At 47.0% G+C, this 25895-nt stretch overlaps 1 protein-coding gene across 4 annotated transcripts in view; it reads left to right on the forward strand.

Moving 5' to 3' along the window:
- The window catches only part of FOXO3 (forkhead box O3), a 133651-nt gene extending 109783 nt beyond the window's left edge, over positions 1 to 23868 (forward strand). For 2 of the 4 annotated variants that reach the window (XM_021084231.1, XM_021084221.1), the window contains exons 3-4: positions 582 to 2017; positions 18970 to 23868. In XM_021084231.1, the coding sequence (XP_020939890.1) occupies positions 582 to 1982 (1401 nt within the window). In that variant the 3' untranslated portion in view covers positions 1983 to 2017; positions 18970 to 23868. 4 annotated transcript variants of the gene reach the window in all.

The raw sequence follows: 25895 nt of genomic DNA on the forward strand, positions 1-25895 counted from the left end.
ATTCTACCCTCTCATTCTTTTTTCTTCTGCCTGTCAGACGGGTGTGAAATTGTGGCAGGAGGAGATGGAGTCATAGAAATGATAGGTAACAATTCACACCAGTTCCGAGTTCATAGAAGTGGTTAAGAAGAGATTGATGCTCCCTCTGTACCATACAAGAATAAAATAGCCTCCCACGTGATTGGTCACCCTCAGCAAGCCAGGGAGGTTTGTTGCAAAGTGCAGGGAGAGATGGTGAGGTAGTACTTGGTGAGTATAAACTTCAGTATAGGAAATAAAATCGCAGAAAGGACAGCAAAACATACAAATTTATGAAAAACAGGGCCAGTGACTTTTTATCTTTCCAGCGTCTCCTGGATATGACAGCATCTCCCACCTCCTAGATATGGAGCCTGCCATTTACAGTGTTGCCATTTACTTCCAAGTCAAGCAGGGTCATGCCAGTGCCTATCCTCTTTTTTAAGCCTCTGAAATCCAGTCCGTTTTAAAAAATGTGTCTGATTAATGACTGTTTCTTCTGGGTGTTCAGTTTTGGACCATCCTGGCTCATCTTCTACCTTGTCCTGTCTCTCTCTCTGCAGAACTCTATCCGGCACAACCTGTCACTGCACAGCCGGTTCATGCGAGTCCAGAACGAGGGGACCGGCAAGAGCTCTTGGTGGATCATCAACCCTGATGGGGGAAAGAGCGGGAAGGCGCCCCGGCGGCGGGCTGTCTCCATGGACAACAGCAACAAGTACACCAAGAGCCGCGGCCGGGCAGCCAAGAAGAAGGCCGCCCTGCAGACAGCCCCTGAGTCGGCAGACGACAGTCCCTCCCAGCTCTCCAAGTGGCCCGGCAGCCCCACGTCCCGCAGCAGTGATGAGCTGGACGCCTGGACTGACTTCCGCTCGCGCACCAATTCCAACGCCAGCACGGTCAGCGGCCGCCTGTCCCCCATCCTGGCCAGCACAGAGTTGGATGACGTCCAGGATGACGACGCGCCGCTCTCCCCCATGCTCTACAGCAGCTCGGCCAGCCTGTCCCCCTCGGTCAGTAAGCCCTGCACCGTGGAGCTGCCCCGGCTGACCGACATGGCCGGAACCATGAATCTCAATGACGGGCTGGCTGACAACCTCATGGACGACCTGCTGGACAACATCGCGCTGCCCTCGTCCCAGCCATCGCCCCCCGGGGGGCTCATGCAGCGCAGCTCTAGCTTCCCCTACACCACCAAGGGCTCCGGCCTGGGCTCGCCCACCAGCTCCTTCAGCAGCACAGTGTTTGGACCCTCGTCTCTGAACTCGCTGCGCCAGGCGCCCATGCAGACCATCCAAGAGAACAAGCCAGCCACCTTCTCTTCCATGTCGCACTACGGCAACCAGACACTCCAGGACCTGCTCACGTCGGACTCACTCAGCCACAGCGATGTCATGATGACCCAGTCGGACCCCTTGATGTCTCAGGCCAGCACCGCTGTGTCCGCCCAGAACTCCCGCCGGAACGTGATGCTTCGCAGTGACCCAATGATGTCCTTTGCCGCCCAGCCTAACCAGGGGAGTTTGGTCAATCAGAACTTGCTCCACCACCAGCACCAAACCCAGGGCGCTCTCGGTGGCAGCCGTGCCTTGTCGAATTCCGTCAGCAGCATGGGCTTGAGCGACTCAAGCAGCCTCGGGTCAGCCAAACACCAGCAGCAGTCTCCTGTCAGCCAGTCTATGCAAACCCTCTCGGACTCCCTCTCAGGCTCCTCCTTGTACTCAACGAGTGCGAACCTTCCCGTCATGGGCCACGAGAAGTTCCCCAGCGACTTGGACCTGGACATGTTCAACGGGAGCTTGGAATGTGACATGGAGTCCATTATCCGTAGCGAACTCATGGATGCTGACGGGTTGGATTTTAACTTTGATTCCCTCATCTCCACACAGAACGTTGTTGGTTTGAACGTGGGGAGCTTCACTGGTGCTAAGCAGGCCTCATCTCAGAGCTGGGTGCCAGGCTGAAGGCTCACTGAGGAAAGGGGAAGTGGGCAGAGCAGGTCAGTGCCCAGTGCTGTGGCGTAGTGGTAACGGGGTGGGGGTAGGGAACCGCCTTTTGTATACCTGGTGCATGGTAACCTGCTCCCACCCGGTTCTTTCTGAGTTGTACCTGCAAAACAAATAGGGCCGTCAGGGTCCCCTCCCCACAGTTTGCTGACAGCTCAGGACTTTTACCAGAGGCTTTCGTTTTTCTTTGCGTCCAGTCACCCTCACTGACCTATGACACAGGTCCCCCTATTGGATGGATGGATGAGGAGACAAGGGAAAGGAGGAAGGGGACCTTAGGCCACACAAATGTCAAGGTTAAGGACCCAGCAGTGGACTTTCTTAGAGTCTCAGGTCCAGCTCTGCCATTGTCGATCTTCCATGCTGTGGGTTTTATATCTTTCTTTTTCAGTAAAGTAACAGTTTTTGGGTACTTCTAATATAACTGTAGACTGTGTATTCTGGACTCTTTCATACAGGAGTATGTCTACCAGGAGCCAGACCTGTTAGATTCTTCACCACTAGTACTAAGCATCTTTACTAGTTAGCACTTAGCATCTAAGTATTTAAAAGAGCAAAAGAATTCAATTGAAAACAGAAGTGTTTATGTGAGAGAGCACTTTTTCACATGCTTCGTTTTCCCCGAAGTATAAAAGATGTCAGATTCCAAACAGTGACATGGGTTGTGAATGGAGACAGATTTTTTTAAATTGTGGCATTTTAATTCTGTTGGAACCAGAAAGATCATGCAACATGATATGGAAAGAAAAGCATTTGCTTGGAATCAGAAGTTGAGGATTCGGTTCCACTTCTCTTGCTTTCTGGCTGCTATCGGAAGTGTGTCACTTAGCCTCTGAGCCTCAGTTGCCAGCTTTATACCATGAGGATAATAACCCCTGTTGCTTAATGGGGTTATTGCAAGCGTCAGATGCACTGGGAGTTCCCTGGTGGTCTAGTGGTTAGGACTCAGTGCTTTCACCACTGTGGCCCACATTCAGTCCTTGGTCTGGGAACTGAGATCCCACATCAAGCTGCGGCACACTGCAGCCGCAGCTCCCCTCCCCCCAAAAAAGGCCCTAAAATGGAATCCTTAAACACTGAAATGTGCAAAAGTGCTTTTAAAACCACAATGGTTTGAAATATGTATGGTGTAATTAGGTAAACATACTGACAGACAGATGAGTAAACAGGGAGCCCAGGAAGGTTAAGTAGTTTGCCCAGGGTCACACAGCTAGACCCAGAATCCCAATTTCTGAAATGGCTTGAACCGTAGTTGTTCTTTCTAATTATCTCTAGATGGTGAAAATGGGAAATGCTCTGAACTGGAGCCAGAGGAGCAGATAATATACAAGCTTGCCCTCAAACAACTCTCCCTTTCAAGTAGCAAAATGAGCATCAGGTCTTTTGCTCACAGGCTTGCACAACTCTACTTCCCATGTTTGGGGGCTCTGTTCTATGCCCCGGGTCCTCTTTTTTCTTTTTTCTTTTTTTTTTTTTTTCTCTTAAATGTCAGCAAGCTACTCTTCTTTAAGTGGTGGGAAAGAGAAGTGGGATTCAAAGCCATAAAAAGCTGAGCCTTGTTTAACCCTCTGCCCTGGTGAAGGAATTACCAGGGTCCCTGCGGTGCGCCATCCAGCTCACACATAGTTGTAGAAAAGGGAATGTCGAGTGTTGTGATGCTCAGCTTCTCTGCTTTCCCAGGCAGAAGCAGGCCCCTAATGGTTCTCAGACATCTGTTTCCAGTCATTTAATAGCCCTTGAGATGGTAAAAAGACTGCAACAGAAGCCAAATAGGGTGACACACTTTCATGCTGCCAAAACTCGGAATGGGGGAGATTTGCCTTGAGAAATTCAGATATTTGGCTTTCAGAAGAATAGTTTGTCTTCCTTTAAGAAGAGAAATGTGATTGTGGCTTCTAAAGACCCAAGGAGGTTTTAATTTTGGTTTCGTTGTAAGGCATCCACATTCTAGCTCACTGAAAAGACTGAGAGAAGAAAATGTGCTGTCGGTTTTTGTCTGACTTTTCAAGTGTAGGTTTTCCTCTTAGCTGAAGAGCAGACCTTTCGTGTGTGTGTGTGTGTAATTCTAAAAGATTGTATAAAAACATTTTAAGGGAGATTTAAATACTTAACTTTTAAAAATGTATTTAATGAATCATTACTATTTTGATAATAAACTGCTTTTGAGACTACACATATTTTTAAGATTACTACCTACTTTTAAGATTACCCATTTTGTGATTATACCCTATTGGAAACAGGGACGTTTAGTCACCTCAAAACATTTTGAGGGAAGTTTTTTTGAGAAAATATTTCTGAAGTTAAAAAAAATATATATATGGGAAGTCACCAAATTTTCCTGAAACTAAACCAGCTCAGTATGACCAGAGCAAGAGAGGAAACATCCTGAAGAAAGCCAAGGCCTCTGAGGGAGGCTTGGTTTCTGAGTGTACAATTTCCATTTTGCTTTGGAATGAACTGCTCCTCTCAGCTGGGAGCATATGTGGCCTAATATAGATTCTTTACTTTGACACTGAATTCATGCCATCACTTTATGGAAGTTTCTCCTAAATTCACAAGGCAAGCCTTAGGTCATAGTCTCAAAACTCATTTCTCCCAAATTTAGCAGCCCAGCTTCCCAAGCCTTCTTCTGTCATGGCTTTCTTTGATTTGACTTTTTTTTTTTTTTGAAGAGCTGCACCCAAAGCATTTGGAAGTTCCCAGCTAGGGGTCGAGTCACAGCTACAGCTGCTGACCTACACCACAGCCACAGCAACACAGGATCCTTAACCAACGGAGCAAGGCCTGAGCTCAAACCTGCATCCTCATGGATACTAGCTGGATTTGTTTCTGCTGAGCCACAATGGGAAACTCTGACTTTTTTTTTTTTGTCTTCTCTATGGAGGTTCCCAGGCTAGGGGTCTAATTGGAGTTATAGCCACCAGCCTACACCAGAGCCACAGCAACATGGGATCCAAGCCATGTCTGTGACCTATACCACAGCTCACAGCAATGCCAGATCCTTAACCCACAGAGCAAGGCCAGGGGTCAAACCCACAACCTCAGGGTTCCTAGATTCGTTAACCACTGAGCCACAACAGGAACTCCTGACTTTTTTTTTTTTTTGATTGAAGCCAATAGTTGTTGTATTCTCCAGCCCCACTTCCTGACTTGCTAACTAAAGTCACAGGACCCTGAGTGGGAGCCGTCAAGTTGTGGAATTAATGGAGCCGTTCTGTCCAATTGACAGACAGTCTTGCCGGAGAGCCGTGGTGAGATGCTTCTCTGGAGAGCTGGGTGTTTCACACACGCCATTCATTTTAGACCACGTGTGAAATCCTTTGACCTACAGGTCTATCTAGAAAAGGAAAAAAATCACTGTACTTTCTTATGCGCACCAGCTACTGGGTGTGAAGGGCACTTTCTTCTCTCAGGCGCTCATGAAGCTTGATGCACATACTTGAAGATTGGTAGCAGGCATGTCTGTGAGCCAGTGTGGTGGTTGCAAAGCAGAGCTTCCAATAAGCCCTCCTGAGATCGACATGTGTCCACACTCGGAGGGAAAGTACCTTCAGTTTCACGGTCGTGATGTCAAAAGAGGCCTAAAATCACATGCTCTTTCATTTGTCTACATCTTTGGGCCTTTGGGAACCCCATTAGGGAGAACCCCCAAATTTATCTGTGTTTTAAACACCTTTAAAGTAAATACCAACCAGGAAAAGCCCAGATGGAGAGGAGAGAGGTAGTTCTCTTCCTGTCTCTGCCCCTGGCCATGTCACTGAGGGATCTGTTAGAATAGGAGGATTCTCATCTGTCAAAAGAGGGCGGAATCATAGAGTTGCGTATTTTGGTTTGTTTAACCAATGAGATTAACTATTTGTTTGAAGTATAGTTGCTTTGCAAATTTATATAAATTACAGATGTACAACAGTGATTCACAGTTTTTAAAGGTTAGACTCCATTTATAGTTATTATAAAATACTGGCCCTAGCCCCCGTGTTGGACAGTATATCCTTGTAGCTTATTTCATACATAATAGTTTGTACCTCTTAATCCCCTCCCTGCCTCTTCCTTGCCCCTCTCCCCTTCCCTGTCCCCACTGATAACCCCTGGTTTGTTCTCTATATCTGTGAGTTTGCTTCTTTCTTGTTACATGGCTGTATTTTTTTTTTTTTTTTAGCAGAATCGTAGAATTTTAAGGGTGCATAGTATGTATGATTTTAAACTTGAAACCTAACATTCTGTCTGTGAAATGGCCCTAGTCAGGGATATGTGATGATATGGGACTCTAAAGAAACAGTGGTATACTAATGTGGAAACAACAGGGTTCTGGTGTTGGAGGCCATTTAATTTAGGCTACTTTCCCAAAGGAGCAAATCTTTGAGACTTGTTGGACTGACGTTTAAATGCTGTGATTCCACTCTATCTTTAAGTATTCGTTTTGGAGGATAGGACTAATTCTAACCCAAAACAGGCAATATTATAGGATACTTATGTCTTGTGTTTTTTAGATGTAGGTATTTCTGTTTGGAAATATAATGTATGTGTATCACATGGAGAATATCCCCTGTTAGTTGCACTTGTGAACTATTGTCTAGTCTTTGGTTATAGTAGGCCAGCTTCAAGAATTCTGCGTCTGTAGGGATCTTTATTCTTACCTTTTAAAACGCCCAAAGTCTGAACTGTCATTCATGGAGAGAATGGCTGTCTGGATCTTTCTAGTGTTGACCACAGTGAAAGAAAATTGACAGCGCCTTGAAAAGAGGATTCTGGGCAGAGGCTGGTGCATGCCTCACATACACCCTTTTCCCTGGAAAGTAGTGACATCTGGCACTAAGGCTGCTTTTCTGGGCTGGTTGGCTTTTTAATGTACCCAGGGTCACCTCTGACCAGCCTCCTTAGCATAGAAACAAAGTCTGAGTGACTCTTGCTCTTCAAGCAGTAGCATTTATAAGCGGCTTTCTGAGCTTGTGCAGAGCATGAATAAATGGAGTGAAAAGTCACCAGAATTACTACTGGAAATTCATGTACATTTGAAGCTCCCATTAAGTGCTTCTTTTCAGAGTGTTCATCATACTCAATATTGAACATCTTATAAATAGTATTTTCTACCAGTAGAGTCTTCCCCTGGGGGCTGCTTCTCACAGGCGTTACCTGTCTGTATAGAAATGGAAGGAGGGGGCTTAAGGACCTGCCTCTGTGCCACGGCCAGAGAGACTGGCCTGTCCAAGGTTCAGGGGCCCTTGGCAAGCAGACGGACGTTTGTTGCCTGCTTTCTCTTCCCAACTTGGGGGCGCGTGTCTTAACACCGGATTTTCATTCCAAGATGGAGATTTCCCACCTTGCAAGAGAGGTCACTTCCACCCTGGTTTTGTTGATGTGTTCATTTGATTTGAAAATACTGCTTCCTGCATCCTCCAAATTGTTTTGAAGTTTGAAAAACTATAATGAAACGTTGTCTTGTGAACTGATGACACTTCAGATATTTAGAGGTCTCATGGGTCAGTGTTTCTCAGGATATTCATAGTATTAAGCAGAGAATGGATTCTGGGGTCAAATGTTTGAGGAACACCTGTTAAATAAAGTGAAATAGGATCATTTCCCACAGGACTTCTCAGAGAATTTAACATATGGTATGAACCGTCTAGGATCAGATTGCAGTGTTTCCTATGTTTATTCAACATCTTGAATCAAATCCTTCTTCTCCCAGAGACCGTAGGACCAGTGTCCCAAGGAACCTCCTAAAGAAATCCTGAGAGAGATCAGCAACCCTCTGAGAAGCAGGGATTCACTACCTTTTTTCCTCTTGATTCTTACTGAGTTTTTTTAATGACCTTGTCATGTATCAAGCTTTTCCCAGCCAGGGAGTGGGTTCTACTGTTGGATGAGCAGGTTAGCCTGGCAAAATGGTAGGTCCCACATGGGTAGAAGGGTTCAAGAAAAGTCTCAATCCATTAAGCAAAATTCATTTATTGAGTACCTGCAGCAGGCTAGGCACAGTTGCTAAAGAAAAATAAAAATTGGGTCTCCTCCTTCAAGGTAGGCTTGGCCTGGCTGGGACCTGATGAAGTGGTGACCATTGTCACAGAGGAAAAGACTGCTTTCCATGCACAGCTGGAACAAAGGACCCATGGGGAGTGGCAGCCTTGCCTGCTCGGTTTTCTGGGACAACCCTGCTTTCAGATGTCCTATTCCGTTATGACACATGTCTTTGTCTACAGGGGATAAAAACATAGGCTCCATGCTAATAGGGCAGAGTTCAGACTAAATCCAGAAGCTGGTTCCTGTTAAAAGCCCTGCAGGACACTTGCTGTAGCTTATGTTTGATTTCTAGAACTGGTTCATCACAGTTGGATGTGAGCCAGCCACCCACTCCAAGCTCGTGTCCCTGGGGCTCTGCTCTGAGGGTAGCTTTGGCTTTAAAAAGCCTCCCCCAGGCGTTCCTGTCGTGGTGTAGTGGTTAACGAATCCAACTAGGAACCATGAGGTTGTGGGTTCGGTCCCTGGCCTTGCTCAGTGGGTTAAGGATCCGGCGTTGCCATGAGCTGTGGTATAGGTTGCAGATGCGGCTCAGGTCCCACGGGGCTGTGGCTCTGGCGTAGGCGGGCAGCTGCAGCTCTGATTCAGCCCCTAGCCTGGGAACCTCTATATGCCGCAGGAGCGGCCCTAGAAAAGGCAAAAAGACCAAAAAATAAATAAATAAATAAAATAATAAAAACTTAAAAAAATTAAAAATAAGTAAAAAGCCTCTTCTACAGCCCACTTCAGGTTAAATAATGTCTCTGTTACAGCAGAGGAACTTTGGATCTGTAACAGAAGGCTGCCATTTTCATAACTATGTGTCATTGAGTCAGGTCACTCCATTTCTTTGAGTCTTAATTTGCTCATCTGTAAAATGGAGCTAAAATGAAAACCTACCCCACAGAGCTCTTGTCAGGACCAGCTCTGGTACGGTAACTTTTTAGTAAGTTACTTACTGTTTATTGCTATTTAAGATGGCTCCAGAGGTCAGTGCAGAGTAAAGGAAGCCCCCAAGCCAGTCACACTACTGGCAGAAAGAGCAACTACTTTCCTCAGTAAACCAGAATCAGTCAGGTTTCTTTTCATTAAAAAGGTATAGTGGGAGTTCCCATTGCATCTCAGTGGAAGTGAATCCAACTCGTATCCATGAGGACGTGGGTTTGATCCCTGGCCTCACTCAGTGGGTTAAGGGTTGGGGATCCGGCATTGCCAAAAGCTGTGATGTAGGTCACAGACAAGGCTTGGATCCCACGTTGCTATGGCTGTGGTGTAGGCCAATAGCTATAGCTCGGATGCAGCCCCTTGCCTGGGAACTTCCATATGCTGTGGGTGCGGGCCTTAAAAAAAAAAAAAAAAGAAAAGAAAAAAGAAAAAAAAAAAAAAAGCGGAACAAGCAAAAAAATTAAAGAAGTAAAAATAAAGAGGTATAGCACTTGCCTGTTGTGTGAAACCTTTGATGTCCCCTAAAAGTCCTGCCTACCAAATCGGGTACCCAGGAGAGAGGCAATTTTTTTCACTAACAAAGGAACTTCTGCCACAGATGAATGGAGGAGGTTTGTATGTGGTACCCAGAGTGTTCCATTAGCATCTTTAAAGGATTGCCTGAGAAATCCCAGCTGTCTGGCCTCAGCTTTCCTTGGTAGGCCTGTCCTGTCCACAGGGGTGCCCTCTCTGCTGAGGGGAACCTTCACTCTACCCCTTTTCTGCTACCTTGGAGAGAAGCCTCTTCCTTTTGGGAGGGAGCTTGGAAATCTGATCTTGCCCTTCCACTGCCAGGCCATCCCAGCCACACAAAGAAATAAAGAACTGTTCCAGTTCTCCTAGGGCTTCTTGGGAGCAGAAAGATGGACACACAATAAATAGCATGATGCTGGCTATGGTCTGGCCATGGACCCTTCCCCACCAAGACCTGATCGTTTACCCCCTTCTTGGCTAATGTGACATAGTTTGGGGTTCAGAAGATATGGTCACTATCCTTCAGATCTCCCAACTCTAGGTTCAGTGAAAACCCAGAGAAATTGGGCTGCTCCTCTCAGCAGCTTTCTTCCCAGAGAAGCAGGACCCAACCTGGAGCTGAAACACACCACCTGGAAGAGTTACTGCCCACTTGGTTGCAGGTGTTTTGTTTCTCTTCCCAATAATAGATGTGAACCTTACTCTATAATTACAGGTTTTTTTTAAGGGCCACACCCATGTGGAGGTTTCCAGGCTAGGGGTCTTAATCAGAGCTACAGCTACAGCAACACCAGATCTGAGCCATATTTGTGACCTGTACCACAGCTCATGGCAACACCGGGTCCTTAACCCACTGAGCAAGGCCAGGGATTGAACTCGCATCCTCATGGATACTAGTCAGATTCATTTCTGCTGAGCCACAACGGGAACTCCAGGTTTTCTGGGGGTTTTTTTTGTTTGTGTGTTAATAACCTCTTTTTTGCTGTAATCTATGACATGCATTTGTTAAAGGATGGGAATTAGTATTGAAGCTCCCAGGGCATAGTTCCAGTGTTCCTAAGGATAAAACTTTAACTGCTGGTCCTGGTTTGATTGAAAGTTTATGTATCAATATGTTCTCTCTCTGCGTCTCCCTCCCGCTCCCTCTCCCTCCCCCTCCCCTCTCCTCTGTCTCTCTCTGATGAAAGAGGTCTAGACCCTAAGATTTCTTGTTTAAGTATTCATGTCTGTGTGGAATGTTCAGTTTGTCTCCCTAGCAGAAATCAGTGGCCAAGAAGAAGCCAGGAGTTCTGAGGTTGAGTTTTTAATTTCCACTAGGCCTCTATTTGTGTACATTCCATTGTAATTACTTGGAACTTTCACTGGTCATTTGTATGTTCAGAAATGATGAGAAAGTGGAGTTCCCGTCGTGGCTCAGTGGTTAACGAATCTGACTAGGAACGTTGAATTGCGGGTTCGATCCCTGGCCTTGCTCAGCGGGTTAAGGATCTGGCGTTGCCGTGAGCTGTGGTGTAGGTCACAGACGCGGCTCGGATCTGGCATTGCTGTGGCTGTGGCCGTCAGCTGTAGCTCTGATTCAACCCCTAGCCTGGGAACCTCCATATGCCACAGGAGCGGCCCTAGAAAAGGCAAAAACACCAAAAAAAAAAAAAAAAAAAAATCAGAAAGCAATAGAGCCCAATATACCTATAAGTAATCAGAAGATAGGTATTGACTGATTGAGCTGTTGGTAGGTGGTGTGTCCCTGCCAGCTGGGGTGGGGGCCCATGTGAGGAGCTCTGGGCACTTACTGTTGCAGTGCTGGTCAAGTAAGCGGGGAGATGAAGGCTACCCAAAATGTGGATCTGCCTCACTCCTGGGATCTGCATTCCCTCCAGACTGTTGCCCTCAGGACAGACGGGCTTGGAGCTACCCTCGAGACCCCCCTTTCAGTTCCTTCTTGGTTTCCTTCTTCTCGTGCACTGGTGCAGTCGCTGCTTCTTGGCTACCATCTGTGTACCTGCAGGTCCTGGTCCTACCTTACAGCTGGCCGAATGGTTTGGGCTATTTGTGGAACTAAAATAGCTGATTTTGTGTTTTCAATTTCAGAATCACTTTTGGAAAATTTAGGTTGTCTTCAAAACCGTGCCTGTTGAAAGCAAGAAAAGGAGTTCCCTGGTGGCTTAGTGGGTTAGGGGTCTGCCATTGTCCCTGCAGTGGCTCAGGTCACTGCTGTGGCAGTTTTAGTCCTGACCTAGGAATTCGCATGCCAAGGGCGGGGCCAAAAAAAAAAAAAAAACCAAAAGCAGGAAAAGAAGACTTGGAGACCCCAATCCTTTATGCATGGTAGCAGAACTCTTAAATGGGCTGGAGCATTACAGCTGCACTTGCACCCAGCCCCTGAGGGAAGTAGGCATCCCAGCCTGAAGGGATGGCCGCAAGCTCCCAGGGGTCCCCTCACCCCCTCTATACAGTAGGTGCAGTGAGGAGACCCCCAGGATGGGGCCACACCCAGCAAACATAAACACTGTGACATTCAGGTCATGGTTTATAGCTCTAAGCATTTCCTCCTGGACTGCAGTTCTCTTTTGTTTGTAAATGGTGAATCACTTTAGCAGTGACTGCAGTTTGAGAGTTAGGGTAGCAGGCTCTTTTTTTTTTTTTTTCGTCTTTTCTAGGGCCACTCCGGCATATGGAGGTTCCCAGGCTAGGGGTCTAACGGAGCTGTAGCCGCCGGTCTACACCACAGCCACTTGGGATCCGAGCCACATCTTCAACCTATACCACAGTTCACTGCAATGCCGGATCCTTAACCCACTGAGCAAGGCCAGGGATCGAACCCTCAACCTCATGGTTCTAGTCAGATTCGTTAACCACTGAGCCATGTTGGGAACTCCCAGGGTAGCAGGCTTCTTAATTGGGGGCTGGTAATAAAGAATGCCTAGGGTAAGGGGTAGAGGAAGGTGGGAGAAGGTAGATTCTTTATTACACATTTACTATTTAAATTTGTATTAATTTATAATTTAAACTGTTTGGATGTTTAAACTGTGTCTTGTATTGATCCTTAGGTGGTTTCATCTTATAAAAAATATGAGTTTTAAAAACTTGATCAGGAGCCATCTTCCCCCGAAAGGGGGGTGGGTATATTAAAATTCTAGGTCTTGTCCCACAAGCAGTAGGTTTTGCCTGGAATCAAATAAGATTAACTCTTCGCAAATGTAAGTAGGTTTATAATGCTTCGTGGAAGCGGGAAGGCTTAAAAGGGGGTTGAGTATTTGAATTGGCAGAAAGGAAGAGAGAGCTACTCCAGGAGAAGAGTTCATTCATTTATTCAGCTTCTTGTCTATGTCAACTTTCTAGGCTCTTTGGGACATCAAGAAAATTGTGTGTCCCTGACTGGAATAGGCACTTCTTGTACCTAAAGCAGTGCTCTTGAAGATGCTCCACAAGTATTTGATTTGGTTTGAGGGCTTTACTCTGCTCTCAATATATTGGGAATTCAGTGTGTATTGGAAAAGTAACCATTCTGGGCACTGTATGATTAAATGGCAGGTAAGTGGCTGAGGAGTTAAGCAGAGAGCAGCCTGGGGAGGCGGGTGCTGGAGGCTGGATGTTTAGATGGGAGAACAAACCAGGCAGGGGGATTGAACCTGACCCATTGGATCAGCAGGAGTGAGTGGTAAAGCCGGGGTGAGGACAGGGAACTCCAGCCAGGGTCCTGAAGTATTAGAATCCAGGCCAAGTAACATGCATCCAGAGAGGATCCAAGAGCCCCCCCCATACAGTGTTGCCTTAAAGATGTTTCTTCAAAAGAAGGTAAACTAAGTACAAGCTGTTCTGTGTGTTTTGAAAATCTGAGACTCCTAAGAAAATAGGAAATCTCTGCGACTTGAAGGTAAATGAATATGTTTCATACTCCTGCTGTCAGTCACCATATTCAACTCTGGATGCACAAGGAATATTGGTCAACATAATACTCTGCCCCAGTATAAAAACAGAAATAGGACATTGTTAAAGTAAATTTATGTTAACCTTCCTTAATCCCTACAGTTTAAGGGAGTTTCCATCGTGGCTCAGCAGTAACGAATCCAACTAGTATCCCATGAGGATGCAGGTTGGATCCCTGGCCTTGCTCATTGGATTAAGGATGTGGTATTGCCGTGAGCTGTGGTGTAGGTCGCAGATGCAGCTCAGGTCCCGTGTGGCTGTGCCTGTGGTGTAGACTGGCAGCTGCAGCTGCGATTCAACCCCTAGTCTGGAAACCTCCGTATGCCCCAAGTGTGGCCCTAAAAAGACAAAAAAAAAAAAAAAAAAAAAAAAATCCCCACAGTTTAAGGTGCAGGAAAGTTGGCGTCTCGATGCAGGTCACCCTGCTGTGCCACTCTGCTGGAAGTGGCAGGGTGATGGCTTCTTTCCTCACGTTTCTGTGTTTTATCAGCACAGCACACGGGCTGGCTAGAAGGGCGGTCCACACTAGGTCCAGATTCTGAAGTGTCCTAGAGGCAAAGGCTCTTTACGGGCCTGTCACCAGCCTCCACAGACAGGCCTCACCCGCCACCCTGAGAAGCCCAGGAATTACTGGGAGGTAGCTAAAAGCAGAACCTACACAGGTCAGGCTTTTACACAAATTAACCTTTAAGTTAAAAAAATATATATATATGTGTAGTTGAGTGTCTTTCCCATATCTTCCTGAGTATCACCTTTGCCATGAAGACTTTATTTTAAGCTCCCCTGTAACATTCCACCTTCTCCGTAAGGACTCACTCGCCCCTTCGAAAGCCTGTGGGCTGCCCTTCCTGGAAACCTGACTTTCCTTTAGGGAGGCTCCTCAGCTGAGTACACATTTGGCCAGAATTTCCATACCTGTTTTCCTTCTCTTCATAAACTGTTCCGTGTCTAAAATGGCAAGTTGACAGCATTTGCCAAAACATATTTTTATAGAGCTGCACCTCCCTCCTTGGGCAGCCGTGGACAGTGGCTCTGTTTGGCCAGCATGGCAGGCAAGAGGGCTGCTTTCTAATCAGCAGGGCCCCTGCTGTCCTAGCTAGTTTTCATGCACGTCCTAAGTCCTCTGTATCGCCCATTCCAACCCAGAAGATGTTGAAGAATTACCAAATTAAGCAGCAATGTTGTGCCTATCAGGTGTTTTCTTGGGCTGCTTCATCTTTGGCCATTGCATGTGAACTCCAGGGCAGTGCTGCCGTTTTGGCGCCGCGGCACTCGAGGTGGTTGCCTAACCCAAGCCCTGCAAAAATGCTCTTTTTCCTGGGGTGGCACCAACAGTAACCTTGGATGCTGGCACATGGCTGTGGCCTGTGTTGGACTGGGTGTCCCTCACATCCCTCTGGGGACAGGCAGGCATTTCTTTGCTTTTTACTCAGGTAAAAAGCTACACACTCTGGAACCCACACCTGTTCTCTGAAGGCCACCTGAAGTTTCCCTGTCAGACCCAGTGAATATCGATTCATTTCCTTTTCTATCCTCAGTGTTCTGCATTTAGTCCCCAGCTTCCTCCCCCCGCCATCCCCCTCCCGGGGGGGGGGGCGGTGTAAGTTTGGCTTAAAATATCTTTAAAGAGTGAAGAAAGTAGTATTTCACTTTAATTTTGTGTTGCAGGCAAACTTGCCTCCGAACGTCTTCTAGTTTTAGCTAGGAAAGCAGCCGATAACCCTTGTGGCTTTGCAGATAGGCGAGAGCGTCATCCTCGTGGCTCTTGTTCCCTCCCTGTCATCTTTGGGATTGGGGTCCTGTTCCTTTCCTCTCTGCCAAGAAGATAAAAGCACTGCTGAGAAATCCAAATTTGTCACAGTGGAGTTAAGTTGTGGGAGGACAGCAGTAGGAACATTTATGTTTTATTCCCAGATTAAAGTTGATGAGGGTTGTTATGTTTTGTGTACAGTTTTTTGGAGGCGTTGCCCTTCCTTAGAACATCATGTGATTCAGTGGTGATAATTAGGCAGAAACTTGTCTTCCCTACAGATGCCAAGATTATAGAGGGACTTACTCTCACAGGAGACCAGATGACAGCATCCACAGATATTTTTAGACTGGGCCTCATCATTTGGTTTCCCCATTTCATTTTCCTTGCATCAACAGCCTGATTTCAAACTTATTTATTGGGCAGGAAGGGAGAGGGAGGAGATATTTCTCCCTGTTAATGAAAGCCACTGATGGGACAGGACAGCATTTTCATATTTATTGTTAGTTGGCCTGTTGCCTAGTAACTGGGAAGTGATGGCTCTAATTCTCTTCAGCTGTATGCCGCCTTCGCCTTGCAGAAGTTTTGCTCAACCCGATGTGTTTTTAGACTCGCAAGGGCATCATCGTACACACACGTAAACCTCACAGTTAACGAAAGCGTCTCCCTGTAAAGAATGTAAGAGAGGCGAAAGCATCATTGACACCCCAGGAACTTGCTCACACTAAGTATCATTAAAGCCCATGACTTCGTGTGCTCCGTCCATTCCTTCAGTCCCAGATGGTGTCACAAAAACATGTGCAAACTTTGAGCCACCAAAGAACAGTTTGACATCTAAGGCAGATGAGGGGCTGCTTTCCTTAGGACAATTTTTAATCCTCACATCTTCCTAGTGAGGGGTGCTCCTGGTGTTCCTCTTAGAGGGTTGATTGAATTTCTGTTCAACACTTATCTGGTTCCTTTATGTCTTCACAATATTTTACAAACTGTTGGCCTTCTAGTGCAGTGAAACAAGTCAGCTTTCTGTCCTGTGTTGTGGGAGATTCTCTGTTAAATTTGTCCTCTAAGGAGTTCCTGTCATGGTACAGTGGAAACGAATCCGACTAGGAACCATGAGGTTACGAGTTCGATCCCTGACCTTGCTCAGTGGGTTAAGGATCTGGCATTGCCGGGAGCTGTGGTGTAGGTCACAGACGCGGATCCTGTGTTGCTGTGGCTGTGGTGTAGGCCAGCGGATTCAACTCCAATGGGACCCCTAGCCTAGGAACCTCCATATGCTTCAGGTGCTACCCTAAAAAAATAATAAAATAAGGAATTTGTCCTCTAAACCTGGGCCCAGCCTCTCCCAGTTTAACCTGCAGGCACAGGCCGTCTCCCCAGCAGGCTCAGAGGCATGGCTTGTGAGACCTCAGGGGAACTGTGGGACACGGTGTCACAAGGGACCCCAAGCCCATTCTGAAAAGAAGGGAAGAGTGATCAGGGGCAACCCCTTCATGACGATGATGTCCCCTGAAGATTCTGGACCTTTAGATGAGATTGTGATGGTTATTGCTCTAAACTGCCCAGTGGGGCCTCCTGCCCCTGGTTGCAGGGCTGCTGCCCCATTCTGCTTAGAACGATGCCACGCTGGGGGTTATGTGTGCCCTCTGCCTTCTTGCCTTGTGCGCTGACCCAGTGCCAGCCTTAGAGCAGACTGCGAGCTCTGCTTCTGTACTTGGGGAGTGAAGTGTGGCGCCTTCCCAGCATGCACTGGTTTCCGTGGCTGAATAATTAACACCAAAGGGAACCGGGGGATGGGGTCTAGATTAGGTAATTCTTTACAGCTTCTTTCTCTCTTGGCACTTACAGTAAGTCAAGATCAGGGCTTAGGGACCATAGTTCCCTAATGACTAATTGCAGAGAGATCTTAGATTGTAGTTTATTAAGTGTTACTGTGAAGGAAAAAAACCAAACCCTCTCCCAAAGAAGCATTTCCACGCCCCTGTCTGTTCATGCCTTTGGGGGTCCCGGGTAGAGTAGCTAGAATAGCAGTGGCTCTAGCAGGCTAAATTCCTCACAGAGACTGAGATTTGGTATCTATTTTACCTTTTCTTCCTCTGGAATCAACAAGCCATTATTTTATAGTCCAAGATAATATTGTCTAGTACGCTTACCAAGCAAACACTACCTCCAAAAAAGCCATCAGTCAGGGCAACTAAATACTTGGGGAAAGGGTGGTAAGAAGGAGCCTTTTCCTGCTTTATGGTCTCTGCCTCCAATAAAACAACCTAAGTTCTTCTCTTTGGAGCTATAGCCAGGGTACTTAGACCATGGGTATGTAGTGTTACACAAAGCCCCTGATGCCTTTCTGAATAGTAGTGAAAGGTAAGCTGGCCCAGCCATCCAGCCGCAGGACAGAATTGTGCACTTGTGAGAATTCCAAGTGAATTTAAGGTAATATTGTCTTGAAACGAGAGAGAGGCAGAGGTACGTGACGCGTGTGTGCGAGAGCTTATTGATGCATCTTTCCTTACCTGTTCACCTCATCTGGTGAGAGCTTGAGTTCCTCGTTTCCCTCTTACTTTTCTATCCTTTTCTTGGCCTAGAGCCATTTTTTTCCTACCTTGACAGCTGTCTCCATAAACAAAAGGTCTTGAGGCCTGTCCTGTTATTTCCTTTAGCTACATCTCTGCAAGTGTATATATATATTTTTAAATCCTCTAACTCTTCTAGGCTCGGTGGTCACATGAAGTCTGAGAAGACTTCTGTGCATTCAGAATTTCAGGTGCTTTGACAGGACTTAACCATTCAGAGATGGCTGGAAGCATAACAACAACAACCATAATATTGTTGTTAACGGGATGTCTGTCTTCTGGGAGGTTTTAGGGGCCAAGTGCTGTGTGTGGTAGAATTTTTTTCCTCTGCAGATTTTTCATATGAAAAGCACATGTCTAGGAGTTCCTGTCGTGGGGCAGTGGGTAACGAATCCGACTGGGAACCATGAGGTTGCGGGTTTGATCCCTGGCCTCGCCCAGTGGGTGAAGGATCTGGGTGTTGCCATGAGCTGTGGTGTAGGTTGCAGACACGGCTCGGATCCCACGTTGCTGTGGCTGTGGTGTAGACCAGCAGCTACAGCTCCAATTCGACCCCTAGTCTGGGAACCTCCATATGCTGCGGGAGCGGCCCTAGAAAAGACAAAAAACATAAAAACAAACAAAAGCACGTGTCTAAGACAGCCCATCTGGAGATTGCTTCTCCTTTTAGGGTGAGGGGAGTCACACCCCCAACCCAGCAGTGCAGACTGATGAAGGCTTTGGGGAAAGCGGTCATTCCCACTCCCCCGCTGTTGGCGTATCAACAGGAAGGTTGGTCAGCAGGGCCGTTTGGTCCACACAGCCAGTTGGGGAGAACCAGGAAAAGCATTAGCTGCTCTGCTTGGGGGTGACCCACTTCCCTGGCTTTAGCCTGAAAGTCCTACGTCCCAGGAAGCCCCTCAATCCAGAGATCTAGAGTAAAACCTCCCCTGCATCTCCCACACTGCATCACCCCTGGTTCTCCTTGCTTTGTTAACGGCCCCGAGCGAATGACCCCGTTTCCTCCGGGCTCTTTCACTTGAGGGCCTTTTGTCATCAAGCCCAGAAACGAGGTAAGTCACTTCCAGGCTCTGTCCTGAGGTTTTCACATTTGAAGCCAGTGCGGCAAAGCAGCCTTACTTGGCGGGCCCTTGGCCCAGGGGTGAGGGGACCAGACACTGCTGAGGCGGGACCCCGAGGTGCCCGCTGCTGCTGTTTGAATGTCCTTAATTGTCTCCGGTTTTCTTCTCTCTTCCTATAGACCCTCAAACTGACACAAGACCTACAGAGAAAAAAACCCTTTGCCAAATCTGCTCTCAGCAAGTGGACAGTGATACCGTTTACAGCTTAACACCTTGTGAGCCCGCGCCATTTCCTAACCCAGCAGAGACTGTTAACGGCCCCTTGTCCGGGTGAAGCACTTCCCCTCGCACACAACTCACTCGATCAAGTATGCAAAACCTTCCTTGTACGGGGTGACAGCCACCTGCCAGTGAAGGCCAGCACCCTGCCAGCTCCGCCCACCCCGTTCAGAGCACACCGTGAGCCCCGAGGGCCATTCCGTGGGGTTTTCATAGCGTGATGGTTGATGGGACTGTTTCCAGTGTTGTTTTTGTGTTCGTTTTCCTTGGATTTTGAGTTTCTCACGTACATTAACTTGCAGTCTTTCTATGTTAGGATGTTCATCCTCCTTCCCGTTGCAAATTTTAAACAGAAGGAAAACGTTATGCCGGTTCCCCTGCCGCTTTGGGCGTCTCAAGCGTTCACGCCTGTGGAACTCTCCAAACTAACACATCACATCAGCTGGAGGGGGATTTTCTTCTTTGGTTTGGTAGAAAACTATCCTTTTCCAAAAGTTGAGCAATGGCACACGTGTCAGCTGTGCACACCAGTCCAGCACCGAGCCCTGCGTCGGCCAAGTGAGCAAGGGCTCGGCCATGGGTCCGGTGGTCGGGGGCGAGCCCCTGCCTCTGGTCTGCAGTTGCCACATCAGTAGGGCCTGTGGTCTCGGGTCAGTACCCTCAGCTAACACAGTCGACAGTGATGGTATGTAGGTTAGAAATGAGGATCTTTGCAAGGAAAAAAATCAGCTCAGCTGTCCACTCATTGCCAAATGCCACTAACAGATTTAGTTTTAAGGAGAAAAGAAAAAAAAAAGTAATCCTGTTTTACTTTGCAGAAGAAATGAACTTACAGGTGAGCGTTAAGCCTGTAGTGAGAAATGTGTGAAAAGTACAAATCTGAGTCACTCTTTTTCTAGACGCACACACCCTTGATTATTTTCAGCCTTGCTCTGTATAATATGATCTACTACACATGTATGCGTGAGAGGCAACAGCGTACAAACTGATTCTTTTTATTTTTTTTTAATATAAATAAGCTTAGATTGTAATTGTACAGGTGACCCAATGGAAGTGCAAGATAGGGCAGTTTTGACCTTCTTTTCTCTCACTTTCCTGCTTCTGTGGATTCTGTTCTTTCTTTTCCAGAAGTTATGGTGCTGTATAGGTGCTTTGTGTTTACCCCGGAAAGTGTGATTATATTAGTTTCCCTGTTTGGTAGACAGAATAGTCGGGAACACCTTTGGTACATTTGAAACCTGTATAATGACGCTCTGATTAGCACAGCATATGCCTACTTCTCCAAAGTGATATATGAAGACTCTTTTTCTTTGCATAAAAAGCACTAGACATATAAATGTATAAATATATTTTATCATGTACAGGACAAAATGGAACATTCTGCATGAATGTTAGGAATACAGGCTAGTATTTCAGCACAGACCTCCCTGCATGAGTTCTCGCTGACACTCGCCCCCTGCACTGGGCACCGCCTCCCTTCCACCAGCACAGACGTGCCACCCGACCCCCTGCACCCGTCACCGGCCCCCAGGAGCCCCCTTGTGCACCTTTGCTCCACAGTCCCTCTGGGGGTGATGTTGGTGGCGATAACAGCTCCTAGCATAATAAAAGTTCCATTTGGTGTTGTCACTTGTCTCTCCTGCCCCGCTTGGGTTGTCGTGTCTGAGCAACCGCCCGGTTGATTTCACCCTGCCTTTCACTGAATCTGTAAATTGTTGTGCAGTCTGTGGCTCTCGTAGACCTGCAGCCTGTCGCCTTTTCTAAACTGCTTCCTCGTTTATAATCTTCATTTGGAAAGTATGCTTTTTAGAACTATGTATTCGCTTCACGTGGTCTGCTTGTCAGTGAGACAGACTTTTGCTTAACCGTATTCCTTTGTAACAGTGCCATCGGCTTCCTTGATTCTTTGGTTGTCTGCTGTACCCAAGAGCTGTCCCCTGTCAGCGAGAGAGGGCTGCCTTTCGGGGTTTCTAAGTGATGCTGCCCTGGGTGGAGGCACAGTTCGGGGATGGGGATGGAATATTGGATACAAGGGAGAATCCCGAGTGCTTCCAACACAAGAGCCCTGAGAGTTCTGAGCTCAAAGAAACAGAGTCCTGAGCTCAAAGAAACAGGACAACTAACACAATAGCTATTTGCCTTTGCAGTTGTAGAGACCCTGGGAACTACTTTGGGAGTAAGGAAGGCAACCCTCAGATGTGTTTGGACTTGAAAATGTTGAATTCCTTTTAGACATGTGGCATCTCATTTATTCTCCCCCCCCCGCCCCGCCCCCCGCCCAAGTGTTTGTTAGGTTTCAGGCAGAATGTCTTACTGAATGTCCTCGAACCAGATTATCATTTAATCTAAAGCACCTGGGGCGGGGCACAGGCGGTATGAGAGCAGGGTGGCCACAGATCAGATCAGAAAAATGGAGACGGAAGGATGCTTTGAACTTTTCTTTCTTTTTTTAAAAAATAACTTGGCATCTACACATGGAGTGTCATGGACAGCTGAGGTCAGGGCAGAGTCAAATGCCAGCATCAGTCCTAGGAAGGGTCAGGCGAGAATGGAACAGTTAGCCTGTCCATGATCACAACAGCCCCACGCTCACCCTTTGCCACCCTCCGCTGGCAAACACAGTCAGATTGAGCAAAGGTGCCACCTAAGCCCTTTGCCTCTTGCATTAAGACTCTGCTTTCAGGAAGGGGCAACTGAGAGCCAGCATGTGGAGTTCTGAGTGTCCTGGGTCCCTCCCAGGAAGTTTTCCTATCTGGAGCATCTCAGTGGAATACTTAGTAGCCTCCAGGGGTCTGGCAGCCGGAATGTTTGCATCCTGATAGGAACTGCCTGGGGCTGCCCTCAGCCTGTAAATAAGCTGCTCCCAGGGTCCTTCCACTTTGGGATGGGAAATTTAGAAAGAAGAATAACTATGTTGAAAACATGACCTGAACTCTGGGGCTCTGTTCTCTTCAGGGCTCCAGAACCAGATACCTTTTACCAAAGTTAGAAAAGAGCTTTATCATGAGCCTGCACTCTGCTGGCGTGAGGATAACCGCCAGCAGCAGAGTATCCCATGAACTGTGAATGACTCTGAGGTTGATTTCCTTTATTGCATCTCCTGCAATGTATAATGATTGCCGAAACGTATCTTTTAAAATTTCAGAAGTTTGTCTGTCTTTGCTGTTAACGGAAGGAGTGTGCACACACGTGTAGTACAGGTGGACTGGTGTGTGTGTGTGTGTGTGTGTGTGTGTGTGGTTGAGTTTTGGCACTATGTGTGTCACTCCTCCACCCTGAGAAGACATGGTGGCTCAGGGCTCAGGACCGGTGTGCCCCCATCTCAGGATGACATTTCTGGTGGCTTCTGAACTTGTTAAAGATGATAGAATCTGATGAACCCCACTTAAAGAATAAGGAACATTCGAATCTCTTGGAAAGACCGTCAGGAGGAAAGCAGTCAGCCAGCCAGGCCCGTCCTGCCTGCTGATGCCAAGGGCTGGTAAGGGGTAATCAAAAAGTTACCCTTTCTCTCGGAAAGCAGAGAGAAAATCCCGACAGCTCTGAACTCTGATTTCCTTTTTCTTGGTGCATCTGGGGAGTATTGTATGATTAGGCATAACCCTTACACACATAGAAATTAAGAAAAGCAAGATTTTTTTGTTAAAATGCAATCACTGGCAAGAAAGGTACAATAAAGCCAGCCTCTCCTGGAGACCAGGGTTGGCAGGGCACTGCGAGGGGAGAGTGACGTCCTTGCGAAACCATGTCCACAAAACAAGAGCTTCACGCAGATGCCCAAGTAATTGCAAAGAGTACAGCCGGCCCGCCGTGTACTGGGCTCTGTAGCCATGGAGTCAACCAGCCGCAGACTCAGAGGGCCTGCTGTACTGTGCCATTTTACGTAAGGGACTTGGACCTCCACAGATTTGGGTTATCTGGGGGGGTCCTGCAACCAATCCCCCATGGATACCGAAGGATGACTGTGTATTATATTTGCTCTAGATCTCTAGTGGGTAATCTTTTATGCAGTTTGAATGAATGAAGTATTTTCCTCATAGTTTTATTTTTATGTATTTTTCTTTGATGAATGATTGGTTCCAAGGCTTCTGCCACACTCCAAAAATATTTGTGCGGCTGCTTTAAAACAAAAAAAAAACAAAACAAAAAAACCACAACTGTGTGTCTGGTCACTTCTTTCTCTAAAATTTTATCTCATTGCCTGGCAATCAGTCTTCTCTCAATATACTTGTCCTAGCACATTATGTACATGGGAAATGTAAACAGATGTGAAGGAGGACCAGAAAAAAATGAGTTCATATTAAAAAACAGTGTATTGTACATTTTGGCTTCACATGTTTTAACTTTTTTAAGAAAAAAAAGTTGCATGAATGGGAAAAAAAAAATCTGTATACAGTATCTGTAAAACTGTCTTCTCTGTTTCACTTTCTTGCTCATACCCCCCAACAGCAAGAAGTCCATCTGGTGCATGACTGTCTTCAAACACCTAAGAGTCATGCCACTGATCCTTTGGTTTGAAGCACCTCATCCTTTCTTTTGAAGCGAACACTATCACATTGCATTCATCCTGAGGATTTTCTCTAACCATATGTTGCCATAAAATAACAACTACCACTTCTCCTCTCAAGAATCAAAACCAGTTTGATTTGGGAATCTTCTCCTTTCCAAACGAAATAGAGATGCAGTACTTAACCTTCCTTGGTGTTTGTAGATATTGCCTTGTGTATTCCATCTAAAACCGTAATCTAGTTTGTAAAAGAGATGGTGACGCATGTAAATAAAGCATCAATGACACTCTCTCTTACTCCGAAAGTTTTTTTGTTCTCCCTCTCCCTTCCTTTAGACATGAAATAGCCGAGTTCATCTCAAGGTCTTCCAGTGGCTGGGAGATGCACGGAACAGAGAGCCTCTATCCTGAGATCTCTAAACTAAATGCATCCAGCAACCTTTTTCTCTGACCCACTTTTGACCTCCACAGGCCACCAGACAGTTTAATAAAGCAGATTGATGGTGTCGTTCACTATGGCTGGTAACTACTTTGGGCCGCACCAAGTCACGTCGCCCTGAAGGAGCTTTGCCATCGGGAGACGGGATTTACACTCTGCCTTCACTGGGTGTCAGAGGCTTGGACCTGTCAAAGTTCAACCCTAAGGAGGTCCTGCCCATGTGAGTCCAGCCGATGAACAGGGGTCATTGCCCATCGAAAGTCAAACAGCACTTGAGCCGCAGGCGACAGCAGCATAAATATTTCCTCTGTACACTTGGGGCCGCTCAGCTAAGTTTGGGGGAACCCCACCCTACCGTAAAACTATTCTTAGTAGCTTGGGTTGTGTCTTTCCTTAAGAGACATAAAAATCAATCAGCTTTTGGGTTCAAAGTCCTCAGCAGCACGATGGACTCTGAGGTCGAGTGAATAAAACGATTTTAACTTTGCCCTTTGGGATAAACTGCATTGGTGGAGAGTCATGCTTTTGTACAATTGTCCTTGTTATTGTTTTAATTGCCTTTAAAGATAAAATCTCACCGTCTTCTAATCCCAAACCCATCCGGGAGAAGGAATTTCATTTGAGATTGCCTCTCAGTTCTGATTCTGTCTCCCAAAAGGCTGAAAATGGCCAAGGAACACCAGCCATCACAAGGTTCTCAATAGACAGCTTCCCCCAAACCAGGTAAAAATTCAGCTAAAATTAACTCAAGTTAACAACAATTAGTCAGTCTCATTGGGGCTGTGGGCCAGAGGCTGCAGTTGGGGGCACCAGGACACCTAGGACTTGGGCCCTGCCCACGGTGAGCTTATGCTCGAGGTAGGATCTATATCCGCTCCACCTCCTTGAATGAAGAGCTAGTTGTTGCCAGCTCTCCCTGCTTTGGCTTCTTGCTTAGAAGAGGAAGGACTTGGACGGGTTAATCTCTCTGACACTTGAGGGATTTGATTTCGCAAGTGTTTGAGTAGTGAGGGCAAATCTTCAGTCCCGCACATGTGACTTGTATCAGCCAAACCACCCACACCACAGCTGGAGAGCAGAGGTCAAAAGTGGAGGAAGGTAGGATTCACAGCGTGATCTGCCGGACACACCACCCTGTCCCCACAGCCACTCCCCTGGGACATGGGGAAGTGGGAGCTGGCTACGGGATAGGGGTGGGGGGCTGCCTGCCGTGACCTGGGTGCCTCTCAGCTCAGCCGTGGTGGGCATGGCTGGGGAGTATGTTTGAAGGGGTGAGGGGAAGATAAGAGTGTTTAGAAGGGGGACCACCCTCCCTCTGCTTCTGTCTCCATCCAAGAGAAGCTTTGGTGCTGGGCTCCAAGGACCAGGCCACCTCTGGAGCTGGAGGAAGAAGGAGGGGTCCTTCTTGAATTTTCCTCATTCGAATGTTGAAAGGGAAGGCTGCCAGCAGTATTTGATACCCAAAGAAAATGAGGGTGTGTATGTCTATAGTTCTGCCTAGTGTCCATCACAGAACAATGGCTCAGAACTTAGTTCTTAAAAAAAGGAAAAAAAAAAAAAAGAACTTAGTTCTTGTCTTCCTTCTCAGAGAACTTACCAGAAACACTGCAAACAGCCTGATTCCCACTCAGGGAAGAAAAATCTCAATGCTCTTGTGTTGGTGTAGGCCAGTTTCTGTGATTCTGGGCTCATCCATCCCACCAGCACCTGGGATGGCACCAGGCACCGGGGTGGCAGGGAAGCTGCTCCCATCTCGGGCCTCTCAGCCACCAGCCTTACAGGCTGCCCCAAAGGCTAGGGGGTCATCTTGGCACCCGTGCAACTCCTGAACCAAACTGAGAGCCCTGATCCAGAAGAAATCACAGAAAACTCAACAATGG

This window comes from Sus scrofa, chromosome 1 (assembly GCF_000003025.6).
Source record: "Sus scrofa isolate TJ Tabasco breed Duroc chromosome 1, Sscrofa11.1, whole genome shotgun sequence".
Classification (NCBI taxonomy): domain Eukaryota; kingdom Metazoa; phylum Chordata; class Mammalia; order Artiodactyla; family Suidae; genus Sus; species Sus scrofa.